General features: G+C 43.0%; 1 protein-coding gene across 2 annotated transcripts in view; it reads right to left on the bottom strand.

The window, feature by feature from the left end:
- FLT1 (fms related receptor tyrosine kinase 1) overlaps positions 1-13,266 on the bottom strand; it is a 79,244-nt gene that overhangs the window by 20,348 nt on the left and 45,630 nt on the right. For both annotated transcript variants that reach the window (XM_054164494.1, XM_054164493.1), the window contains exon 11: positions 632-746. In XM_054164494.1, the coding sequence (XP_054020469.1) occupies positions 632-746 (115 nt within the window). The remainder of the gene's footprint in view (positions 1-631; positions 747-13,266) is intronic.

Genomic DNA, 13,266 nt, shown 5'->3' with positions numbered 1-13,266 from the left:
CAACTCTTTCTTGAATTGAGGGGCCCAGACCTGGACACCAACAGACTACAGGCATGGCCCACAAAGGGATGCTTGATGGACTAGACACTTAACATTGAGGTGGTAAAAGCCACTGGGACAGTCATCATGCTTTCTCTAACTGAGATCTCTCCCAAACTTTGCTTTTGCAATTTGGATTCATTTGGCCCTTTAACATTTTTATTGCAAGAAAAGACCTGGCCATCTAATAATCTAGGACCACATCTGTGAATAAACTCTATAATGAGAATAAATTGTTTAATTCTCATAGGAAAAACAACAGGAAATTGTGCAATGTCACAAAATGAAGCAAAGATGGCCTGGAACCCTGCCCCTTTGTTCCTGAACTGCCCCAAAATACTACAGGCCAGCTTTAAGAGAGCAGATACGGTGAATCCTGTGATCCATGCTCTCTTTGCCTGTCTCACTTAACCTTACTATGATTGCATGCAGAAATGAGTACATCTCTACATCTCAGCAGACAAATCAGTTATTTGTACACATGCAGCTCTTCAAATCTAAACAGTATAAAAATACTGGCTTCTTCACTGTTGTCTCATCAGCACCTTAGAGTGGTTTTCAACACAGGCTGTCACACAGAAAAGAATCATACCTTATTTTTGCCCTCTATTACAGCTGTTCTCTCAGTGATGCTCTGGATCCTGTTTCCCATGTTGCTGCCAGCTTTCAGGATGAAAGCGCCATCAGTATAAAAGCAAAATCCATGCCTGAAGACAACAAAAATTGAAGTTTTAGGGATTTGATGACAGAGTGAAGCATTTAACATATAACACAAAGCAATTCTTTTGGAAACAGTGATCAGTTAGGGAAGCTGCAGGTGCTGTGATGACCAGACACGTACAGTTAACTTTTCATTAAATCTTGAAGTTTGGAGCCTGATGCAGCCTGATCTACTTCCATAACCACTCCTTGAGTATTAGCTCTCTGGATTAAGTGCTAACATTCAACCCACTGTGGACTGGGAGGTCAAAATTTACAGTCTGAGCCTAATTGTTGGGATGTGCAAGACCAGCCTCACATTGTCAGTGCTCCTGTTTTTAGCCATTGTCATGGACCAGGCTTGGCTTCAAGCGCAAGTTCATATTACTTTCAGCCTTAGATTCACAACAACTTAGATTTGTTTCAAGCTCCATGTATTGGATGCTGTTTCACTGTGTGCAGAGTCTTTTTGTCATCAAGCAAAAAAGTGCAAGTTCTCATTTCTGAATGTTTTCTTTAGTTCATTTGACAAAATGGCAAAATCTGACATAAATATTGGAGTTCAATGATTCTAAACCACGAGCCATAATCCTGCAAATTAGCAAAATAAAGTTAAACTATACCTAATTGCCAAAGGGATTTAAATGTTCATTTAATCTGAAAAAAAAATCAAAGCCATGTTAATGAATGGAAATCTCAGGGAAAAAAATGTTTTTGCCTTATGCAACAAATTGGCTTCTAATCAGAACATTCAGGTGGGGTCATGGTAGAGCTAATTTCTTTCCCAAAGCCTAATTTGGTACACATGGAAACAAAAACATTGGAATGCTTCTTAAATTATGCCTGTCCCTTTTCTTCTTTGAGGATATCTAGTTTTGCTTTTCATCCAAGATTTTTTTGTGGCATGTTCAATTCCAGCTTCATCAGTACAACTTAGGCCTTCAGCAAGGGCTGGCTCTTTCAGATACGATATGTTCCTTTGATCTTCCATGGATTTGAAAGATAATTGTAGTATTATCTGTAATCAAATAGTTCTGACATGTATACCAGCTGTTTGGAGATACGACCTCTAAAGCCCACTGACTGGGTAATGACATGTGATGCAATCCTGACCAAAGAATGAGGTTCATTTCCCTTCAGCTAGCTGTGCAGTTTGCTTAAACTTTGTGTTGTTTATAACATCGCTGGTACACTCTTTACATGCTTGCTTTCAGTTGTGCAACTTTGCGTCAAACTGCCCAGGCCTTAGCAGATATTACAGCTTAAAGAAATTATGATATGTAAACTAACTTGGGCTGTAATCATGAACACAGAGATGATCCCCTGCCCAAATTTCTTAGCTCGTATTGAGAAGCTTAGTGAGCTCAAAAAAAAGTCAGAAAACAGGGGCAGGCCTTAATCTGTAACAGGAGCAGTGTGACCAGCAGGAGTAGGGAAGTGATGGTGCCCCTGTGCTCAGCACTGGTGAGGCTGCACCTCAAGTACTGTGCTCAGTTTTGGGCCCTTCACTACAAGAACATTGAGATGCTGAAGCATCTCCAGAGAAGGAGAGCAAAACTGGTGAGGGGTCTGAAAAACAAGTCTTACAAGCAACTGCTTACAGAACTAGGATTGTTTAGTCTGGAGAAGATGAGGCTGAGGGGAGACCTCATTGCTCTCTACAATTACCTGAAAGGAGGTTCTAGAAAGGTGGCAGTCAGTCTCTTCTCCCTAATATCAGGCGATGGAAGAGAGAAGATGGCTTGATGCTATGCCAGGGAAGGTTTAACATGTGTAGTGAAACAGACTTCTTCACAGAAAGTGTGGTCAGGCATTGGAATAGGTTGATCAAGGAGCTGGCAGAGTGACCAACTCAGGAAGCGTTCAGAAAATGTGTGGGCATGGCACTTCTGGACATGGTTTAGCGGCCATGGATGGTGGTGCTGGCTTGATGGTTGGACTCAATGACCTTAGAGGCCTTTTCTATGATTCGTGTACAGAATAGACAGAGAGCAATAGAATGGCAAGAAAGCCCTATATACACAACCCCTTTTTCTACACTTTGATTTAAAAGCCAACTTCTGACTGTTGAGGGCAGGGTGGATTAAAGACACACAGAATCACAGAATTGCCAGAGTTGGAAGATACCTCAAGGATCGTCTAGTTCCAACCCCCCTGCCATGGGTAGGAACACCCTCCATTAGATCATGTTGCCCAGAGCCACATCCAGCCTGGCCTTAAAAAAATTGAGGGATGGGGCTTCCACTACCTCCCTGGGCAACCTGTTGCAGTATCTCACCACCCTCATAGTGAAGAACTTCTTCCTGATGTCTAATCTAAATCTACCCTCCTCTAGCTTGGATCCATTCCCCCTAGTCCTATTACTACCTGACACACTATGAAGTCCCTCACCAGTTTTCTCGTAGGCCCCCTTAAGATATTGGAAGGCCACCATAAGGTCTCCTTGGAGCTTTCTCTTATCCAAGACAGTTGATGCTGAGTTACTGCTGAGTTGATCTTGATGCTGTGTTGCTGGAATGTGTCCAGAGAAGGGCAACAAAGCTAGTGAGGGGTTGGAAGCACAAGCCCTAGGAGGAGAGGCTGAGGGAGCTGAGGTTGCTTAGCCTGGAAAAGAGGAGTCCCAAGGGAGACCTTCTTGCTCTCTACAACTACCTGAAGGGTGGTTGTAGGCAGATGGGGGTTGGTCTCTTCTCCCAGACAACCTGTCTCAGAATGAGAGGGGACAGTCTCAAGCTGTGTCAAGGGAGCTTTAGGCTGGATGTTAGGAAGAAATTCTTCACAGAAAGAGTGATTGGCCATTGGAATGGGCTGCCCAGGGAGGTGGTGGAGTCACCATCACTAGAGGTGTTTAAGAGGGGACTGGATGAGGCACTTAGTGCCATGGTTTAGTTGATGAGATGGTGTTGGGTGATAGGTTGGACTTGCTGATCTCAAAGGTCTTTTCCAACCTGGTTAATTCTATTCTATTCTACTCCCCAGAGGGGGAAAGGATAAAAACTTGGTGATGTGTTCAGATTGGAAAAAAAGGTTAAAAATTATTCAGAAAGACAGGTGCCATTAACACTTTAAGATGCCTGGTTCTGTAACAAGACTAGAACACAGAAGATAGAATAATGTTGGTAAGCTGATAACAGTTACACCCCAAAGCAGATATCAAAACTTATTTCATGATGCCAGTACTGTAGGCACAAAACCAGGCAATACCTAAGGCACATCCTTATGACTGGATACTCAGGCAATCTCTGTACAGGAAGACATAGACCCCAGAACCTCATTTCACCCATACTAAAAAATTAGTTAATTTTTTTGTTTCTTTTCCCCACAGAACGAATTTCTATTTCTTTGTTCCAAAGCTAAAAATCTATGCTCCTTACTACAGAAGCCCTTACAGAGAACCATGTGCAGGACTTTTTAGGGTGTCAGGGGGAATGGAAAAAAATAGAAATGGGTAGATTCAGATTGAATGTTAGGAAGAAGTTCTTCACCATGAGGGTGGTCAGACGCTGGAACAGGTTGGCCAGGGAGGTGGTGGAAGCCCCATCCCTGGAGGTTTTTAAGGCCAGGCTGGATGTGGCTTTAAGCAACCTGATGTAGTGTGAAGTGTTCCTGCACATGGCAGGGGGGTTGGAACTAAATGATCCTTGAGGTCTCTTCCATCCCTAATACTTCTATGATTCTATGTTGTAGTAAAGGTCACAAAGAAGTTATAATGCTTGTTAAGAAACTGCTTGTGCATCTTCGAAAGGCATCTCCAGTCTCCTTTCTTGCAGCTTTGCAGTCTCCAATCATAATTACTATCATATTTGTCCTCATAATCCCTTGAAAAAGACTGGATATATTTAAGTTGCAGTGTCTTAGGGATGAGATCAGTTTTATGTCTTTGCTGATGTCTTAGCACAGTGAGGCACTGACTACTTATTAATAACATAATACAAAACACCATCATAATAACAAGAAAAACACATGTAAAACACTAGATGAAATATTAGCCCTGGAGACATATATGTGAACTCTACTGACTTCACATAGTATACTATCTCCAAATTGCTGCTTGTAGTGCTAGTGCAATGATAGTAGAAAATCAAATACGGTTAATAGCTGTTGTCCATGGCTTTAATGAAAAACGAGTCACAATCAAGCTGAGAATACATTATCTAACAACCCACAGCACACAACAGGAGCTGGAAGTACTGTTGTATGTGCCACTTCAGCTCCACGGTCTGCTGGATCAGCAAACATTTACAAATCAGCTGCACTGCAGCTGCCAGGCAAAGTCTAGGACAAGTCAGGCTCATCCCTTTGGACGCAAAACCAGATGCTTTCCCTTCTCAGATGTCAAATGCTCTCAATTTGACCTTAAGTACAATATCACATCTTAGGGACAGCACTCAAGCCACTTCCAGTATTCTGAGATGGTTACTCAGGTCAGTATTCTTGCCCCTTGATGCTGCCAGTGATGCCATGTGAAAGCCACTACTTAGGCCAGCAGCATCAAGAAGAGATGGGAAAGGGACAAATGGGAGTAATTAAGAGTCTTGCCTCGTAATCTGACTTCAGCTTCTAACAAAAGGCATTTTGTAACAGAAAAGCCTCTGCTGCACTTAGATGCAGTCATCAAACCAAATATTTGTGTTAAGCACAGATGCTTGGAAAGAAAGAGAGAAAAATGAAAATATAAAACTTTGCTCTGGCTAGGACCAAAACACACAATCATCTTCCTGTTAATTCAATTGATGTTGCACTGCATGTGTCCTCAGATAACATCAGCTACATATTTTTCTGCCTTATAAAGAAATTACAGGTTTAAACTATCCACTCAGTCAAATAGCAAGAGTATCCTATTGTTAGCAAGAACTGTCTGTGCTTTCAGGGAAATCCCACTGAATTTTGGCTATCTGAATCTTACTCCACGTCTCTGGAGCACATGAATTCCTTCAATGTTTTGTCGTGGGACGAGCCCTCCTTACGCTGCATCTTCAGGAAAGCTTACCCCAGGGTTACCGCCAGGTTAATGAAAAAGCACACAGTGTGCACAGAGATTGATAAACAAGCTAACATCTGCTAGCACATTTCTAAGCACTTTTCATACCTGTGTCCCTGCAGATCTTTCCACGTCCCTGTTTTGTGGGTGCAACTACGCACGTGCAGTGATCCTATATAACACATGCTAAGGGGGTACACGTACAAACGTACGTTTATAAACATTATGCAATGTGGCAGCAAGGTAATCAGACTCTGCTGCCTTATTTGAGTGCTGGGAAAAGCACAGTAATCGGGTTTCTCACTCCTTAAGCGGTTTTTTCCATATGCCTGCGTGCGTGCTCGCATGCGCGTTTGCCCATGTGCACACCCCCCCACCTGCACAGGCAGGCTTCATCCCTTGTGCTGAGGGCCTGAGAATGAGCCTATGCCTTTGTAAAACAGAAGCCATTCTCCTAAAGATTTCGAGGGAAGGCCAGTATGATGGGAAGGAGGGCTGCAAGTGGCTTTGCTGGTGCTGAGGGCCAAGGAAGGTGGCAGCACAGGCTGCCTGCCCAGCTGCCTGCAGTGGTGGGCAAGCTTCACCAGCGGACCTGCTCATCACCCTTAGCTTTGGGAATTCACACTTCTTTGGAAGAGCTGGCATATGCAACCAGAAGTTAAGGCTAGTTTCAAATAAGTTCTGTGATGTGCAAATCTGGCACAGGCAGGGGCCCTAGAGAAGCGGCCTGGGGGAGGGGAGCCAGCCTGCTTCTCAAGAATACATCAAGCCCTTGAGGAAGCAGAGTGTGCCATGTTTGAAGATGCAAAGATAATCACAGTGCTGGGAACCGTCTTGTGTAGCGGAGGAAGCCAAACAACAAGAGGAAAGCAGCATATGCTCCTGATTTCGCACAGGAAGCTAGCAGCACCTCCTGCCAAAGTGAGATAAGAAAACTCCCATGGCCTATTCTGGACAAGGCCATGGTTATCAACCTTAGCTTCACACTGTCCTCACTCTGCACTGCAGCCCTCTCCCTTTCCTAATGAGTTTCAGAGCCCTCACCTTTATTAGCATACAGCATGCCAAGCACAATAATGTGGTGTATTTATAACTATGGACAGGGAAAAGTTTCCAGGGTAAGAGTGTATTTCATGTCATCTTGATCTATTTCACTGAAATAAAACTAGAACCAGCTCCAAGCTGGTCCTGCCTGTGAAACTACTGGTCTCGGAACAAAAGTGGTTTTGTTGTCATTGCAGCAATTCGTAGCAGAGTATAGGAGCTAAGGTAAAGGATTTATCTAATTATTCACAGGACAGATTCAACCTCCTTTGTGGCAGGCAGTCCCAAATGAAAGCATGAAACTCTGTTTCTGTCCAGACATAATCTTCCCCATTCTGGAGACCGTCCTGCAATTTGTGGTTCAAGCAGTACGGAGACAAATACCAGTGGAAGAGCCCAAATCCTCATATCAGTTGGAAAAATGCTCATCTTCTGCCTCCTCATCTTCTCAGCTCATTCCTCCCAAGCCTTCCTGTGTGATGCCAGAGGCTATCACAATCTTTCCCTCCCACAATACCCCACTCAATTCTCTGAGCGTTCCTCTTGGCAAAGCAGCTGGCAGCCCGAGTGACGCTCGTGTTTACTGCGGTAGTACTTGGCAGTTGTGCCAGTACTAGAAGCAAGAGGAAGCCATCCTGTCACTGAAGGTGACCATTTTTGAGAGTGATTAATGGCAAGTACAGTATTTTTCTCAGCATCTATTCTTCTATTAGGAGAGCAATCAATTCCTAGCGGCATCATGGCAATGTTATTACAAATTCAAGTTGAGCTGACTCACATCTTTCAAGAGGCAGTGGGGATGACTCTGACTTTAAGACAGGAACTCTGGAAATTCCTGGAATTGTAAAGGATGTATAGGAATGGTTTTCCACTTGGAAGTTATCAAAAATATCTGAAGGACATGGGCCTTGCCTGCTCTGTGCCTTGGAGTTCAGTGCCGTGTGATTGGTAGCATAGGGCTGGTGTAGCCACGTGTCTTAGGGTGTATTGAGTAGATTTGAGGCAGGAAACAGAGAGTGACAATAGTAGCAGGGAGCATGTACAGGTTGTGAAATGTGCTTTATGGGGGTGGAGTGGAGAGGGAGAATGTGTGCTGGCTCCCTGCCAGCATGCTCCTCAAGCTTTGGCTGTGGATGTGATTCCATGATTCTAAGTAACTATGGTCCAAGCATTCCTGCTCTAGGTCAAAAATAATCAGTTAAAGGTTGAAATGCTGGCCTCACTGCATTTGATAGGAAAGCTGCAGTGAGCTGAGAGTTCATCCCAAGCACCTTGCCCAATACATGGATCAGTGGCACTAGGAAGAAGTCTTCTACAAATGATAGGTACTGGATACATTTTACACCACACATTATAGTTTGTTTATATTTATTTAGGACCTTGACAAAGAATGCCAAATGAGAATTCCTGGTGAGAATGGTGTAGGATGTCCTCTGCATGTCTTATTTGCTTCTCTGCTTTTGCTGCCACTGGTCCCTACTAGCCTGCCAAGAGCAGTGGGATATCACCAGCTCATCTCACTTCAGACATGCTCATGACCCTCAATGAACAAGTCTCCATCACCATTCCTCAGCCTCTGTCTCCAGCATGGGATCAACTTGTGACCAAGGACTGTTAGCTAATCTGAGCATCTACTCACTGACAAGGTGCAGGGTGGCTGGAAGATTTCTCAGCAGCTTCCATGCACTGAGCTGGGCTGGAGCCCTGGTGCACTGCCTAGTTGTCAGAGTAAGGACTGAGCTGTTTTCTGTTTTGCAGTTATGCTCTGTGTTCCCCACTGAGAGCAATACTTAGAGGGAAAATGCATTCTCTAGGAGAGATGCCCAATACCCTGAATGCCTCATCCTCCTGGTGAGCATCTTTGAAAATAGCAGGGTATATGGCATTCATGACTTTTTTGCCTATCTCCAAGGCTCTATGAAAAAAGAAAGTGTTTGACAGCTGGACACTGCCTTTACATATATATATAACTATTATCTACATGCAACCAGATAAATGAATAATATTTCCCTCTCACAGTCAAACTTTCCAAACATTATGGCTGAACTATCTCAGAAGAAGTAGTAGCATCAGCAGAAGTCTTACCTATCCCACCTTTCAGTGGTGCATCAGTCCACACTTGCATTGCCACAGAAAACCACTCACTGCTACATCTGTACACCTGAGCACCTTGCAACACCAAAACACAACAAAAATTGCAAATGCCTGAGGCTGAACGTCACCAAAACCCACATTTTGTTTCTAAGTTCTTTGCTAGTACTTAAGACCCAATGGATGTTAGGGAAAGTAATTTTTCAGGTGTTTGCACATCTTGAGGTGACCTGAAATATTCTCATCCTGAGTTTATCACAATTATATTTTTCCTTCTTCACCCTCAATTTCCTGCCTTGCACTCCTTGGCATTCTTCATGGACACAGAATACCATCATATTTCAGCCTTCCTTCCTTTTTGTCCTTTCAATCCTTTGCTAAACTGTAATCACTCTTGTCTCCCATGCAGTCACTGTGACTCAGCCTCCCCTTTCTCTGTTCAAAAGTGGCAATCATGTCCTCCACAGAAGAGCTGGGTGTTGGCTGGAACTACAGAATTATCGCTCAAAGCATGAGGTTTCCACAAGCACCCAGAATTTCTTTCAGGGGAAAAAAAGTGTTTGATTTTAATAGTCTGTTGTACTGAAAGGAAGAAGTGTTTTCTGATTTGGTTGAGCAGTCAGAAACCTAAAGAGAAAGATCATCAAACTTTTACATACAATGTCCATTCTTGTGATCTGTTTCTTCTATTTTCAGTCTATGTTCCTAGCGTCATTCAGACGCTTCTGCTAGAAGTTCTTTTCTGTGCACAAGTCACTCCTAACAGCTTGCTTGACTTCCTGACATAACCTTATATCTATAGCCTTCCAAGCTCCAGGTATCCCCAGCACCTTCCTTCTCCTTTCCTTTGATGTCCTGAATGAATCCTCTAGGCTCTAGAAAGGAGTAACTCTTCACTAATCTGTTTAGACTGTCCTTAACATTCCCTATCTTGCTGACCAGTTAGAAGCACAACTAACACCCTTTCCATTTTCCAGTGATCAGCAGAAGAGATGAAAGAGCTATTGCTGCACTGAGGTTGTGTTTTTCAGGATGATTTGTTTCCAGCTTCAATGCAAGTAGGGGTCTGAGAGTAACTCTGGGCTGATTGGAGTGAGGGACTGGAAGTGCAGGCAGAAAACAAGGAAGGGATGAGAAAGAATGGAGGGAAACATTTTTAAGGGGAGAGAGGAGTTGATTAGAAGGAAAACAGGAAGAGAAAATACTGACAAATGTGAATATAAGACCAAGGATCCATCTACCCCATATCCTGTCTCAACAATGACCATAAGCAGATGGTTGGAGATGAGTAAGAGCAGGACTAACTTCAGATACTTCCTCCTTATACTCCCCCAGTCACCAATTATTGTCAGCTCAGGAATTTCCCGCAATGGAGCCTGTTTCTATACTTCAGTGAGTTTCTCTTCTGAGACTTCTTACAAACTGTTCAACCCCCACCAAAATCCTCTGGCACAGAGTTTCACAAATCTGCTACCCACTGCATGAAGAACCATCTCCTTTTTCTGTTCTGAATTGTGCTCTTCCTGGCTTTATTTAAGGTCCCCTACTTCTTGCACTGGAAGCAATATCCTCAGCCACGTGTGCCCATCACAAGTCTGTAGATCTCTGTCATGTAGCCCCCAAGTAATTTCTTTTTAGGTCTGCAGAGCCTTGACCTCACTCATTCCTCACACATTCCTCTCATTCCCTGAAATTCCTTTGATCCTTTTTGTTGCTCCTTCTAGTTTGCCTTTGAGTTTGGCTTCATCCTTTTAGATGAAAGGACCAGGAATGCTCATAGCACAAAAGATGTCAATAATTCATAGGTTCATGTGGAGTTATCATGGTGGTGTCTATTTTGTTCTTTATTTCTTTCCTAGTAATTTCTAACACTTGCTTTTCTTTCTGAACTGCCATGAATGTGATCATTTTAACAAACCAATGTATTACAGCACTCAGATTTCTCTTTGTGGCAGTAATGATCACTCAATAGACTTTTTTACACTCATGTTTCACATGTGAATACAGGATTATTTTTCCTGTGTGCACCATGAACACTTTTTCTTCAATGAATTTCATCTGCCACTTTATCACTCAGACACCCAGATTCATAAGCACACCTTATCCTTTCAAATCTGAATAACTTAATATCATCAGCAAACTTTGTCACCTCCTTAGCATTTTTTCCCAGGTATTCCTGAGCATGTTGACAAGTGCAGAACCAGCTCCTGAAAAAATTCACTGGTCACCTCCCTATGCTGCAAGAACTGGCTGTTCTCTCTTAACCTCGGTTTTGTGTTTTTTAACTGAGTATTTTTTTCTGAGCACTCTTAGCTCATGCACGGTGTCTGTTCAAAGCCTTCTGCAAAGGCTTTTTGAAAGGCTTTCACATAAAAGGAAAAAGGATGCTAACTAAAGTTTGTATATTTTTGTAAAAGGTGTACTAGAGCCAGTAATAGTATCCCATGCATAATCAATCTGAAGCACACACAAAGTTTGACCTGGTGCCTTCCTTTGGCCAAGAGCCCCTGGCTAGCGCAGAGGCAGGTTTCTGGCTATGGGCTGGGGCGTCCCACTGGCTTGGACACTGTCAGCGTGCAGGGCCTCGCTCACGACGTGCAGTCCCCACGTACAGCCTGGCACGCTTTGTTTTCCATGGGCTGGGCCACAGTAAGTAAAAGATCAAGCAACAACATCTCACCATCCACCTGAGCCTTGCGTGTTGTTCCCTAAAACTAGGTGTCAGACTGTCCCTAGGAAAGCCAAGGGGACACTGCGTGAAGGCAACAAGAGGGAAAAAGAAAGTGCGAAAAGTATGAGGAACAGCAAGTGAAAAAAAAGACTGGAAAGCTGGGGTTAAAACTAAACAGAGCACTCCTGACCATATGGGTATTACTGTAGTCTTTATGTGCTAGGTTTGATCAATGATCAATTAAAAAATTACTTGGGCAACACAATGCATTTTGGTTTAATGCATTTTGGAAACAGACTCAGAAAACGTTGATTTAAGGTGATTTAAACACTTGCAGTAACAACACTTGAAAGCTTAAGCTTCTGGTTCAGCTAAGACCCATAGTGAAATCATTCACAGCTTGCAGAATAAATTCATCAGTGCATTCACTGCGTTACCCAAAAGACAGACTGGGGCAAACTATGCTCAGTGCATAGCATCTATTTGTCAGGCTTGCTTATGCTTATGTCTATGCCAGGTCTGATTCATATGGCATTTTGTAAGTAAAATATCAAAAAATATACTGACTGAGGACAGGGATACAGCCCTACTGGCTGTTTTCAAAGGATCAAAGGTGGTCACAAGCAAGCATTGACTTTTGGCTCACAGTGGAAGTTCAGGAGGAGATGCTTCAACACATTGTTTGTCTGGCCTGAAGCACATCAGATGCTGTTTCACTCCTCTCTTTCTTTTGGCTACAAATTCTTTGCAAGTCCACACTGCTGCAATGTACACTCACAGCTGTTACTCTATCTTTTTTGAAAGATATGTGACAAATACAGGGTTTGGGAATTTCTTGTGCTAATCTATTTCCCTAACCATAGCAATATGAGGGAATAGCATGTCTTTTTGATGTACTCACTTTAGGTACCTATACTTTACTACATTGCTGAAAGATTTTCTTATAGTAAAGAGTGGAAGACATGAAGGCCACCAGCTAGATCCTCAGCCAGTGTGAATTTAGAGCAGATGATCTGGCCACACGTCAAATTAAACAAAGGCATTTTTTAACTACCTGTTTATTAATGGCATATGACCTACTTTTACCAGCTCTAAGGACTTAGGCCTCCCCTTCCTGAAAATAGAAGGTGGCATGGGGAACAAAACCAGTCGCTGTGGACAAACTAATGGGCATCACTGTTTGCAGACATCCAACAATTAAATTTGGGTGGTTCAGTACATTTCTAATTAAGTACAATTAACATTTGTTTTTACTTGTTCATTTTACATACCTCACTGATGTTGCAAATCTGTTTTCCCTGATAATCTATCCAAGCACATCCTAATGATCCTGCCTTTCAATCCCTTATTAATACACTGACATAAACAACGCAGAAATGCAATTAGACTGCCAGGCACACACGGCCTGCCTCCTCGTTCACTAAAGCTGGTGGGAGTCTGACTACGAATTTCCACTACAGTAGTCTCAGGCTTTCTATATCTCTGCAGAAGTTTCAAGGAAAACCTCTATTTTCTGCCTCACTGAGATCCATGACATGCTCTTCTTCCTCTCCTATGTAGTGCCAAAGATCTATTTCGGTAGAAAATCATCCACGTGATCCTACTTTTGCACTGCAGACAAGCTGCAAAGGGAGATAATGCTCCCTTCTTATCACTCTGTGTTAAATTAGCAGTGATTTCAATGAAGATCCCCACGCATCAAAGTGCTACAACGTTGTAGTTTCCTGAGAGGAGGTCTTTG

Source organism: Dryobates pubescens, chromosome 10 (assembly GCF_014839835.1).
Source record: "Dryobates pubescens isolate bDryPub1 chromosome 10, bDryPub1.pri, whole genome shotgun sequence".
NCBI lineage: Eukaryota > Metazoa > Chordata > Aves > Piciformes > Picidae > Dryobates > Dryobates pubescens.
This window is presented reverse-complemented; position numbering and strand designations above follow the sequence as displayed.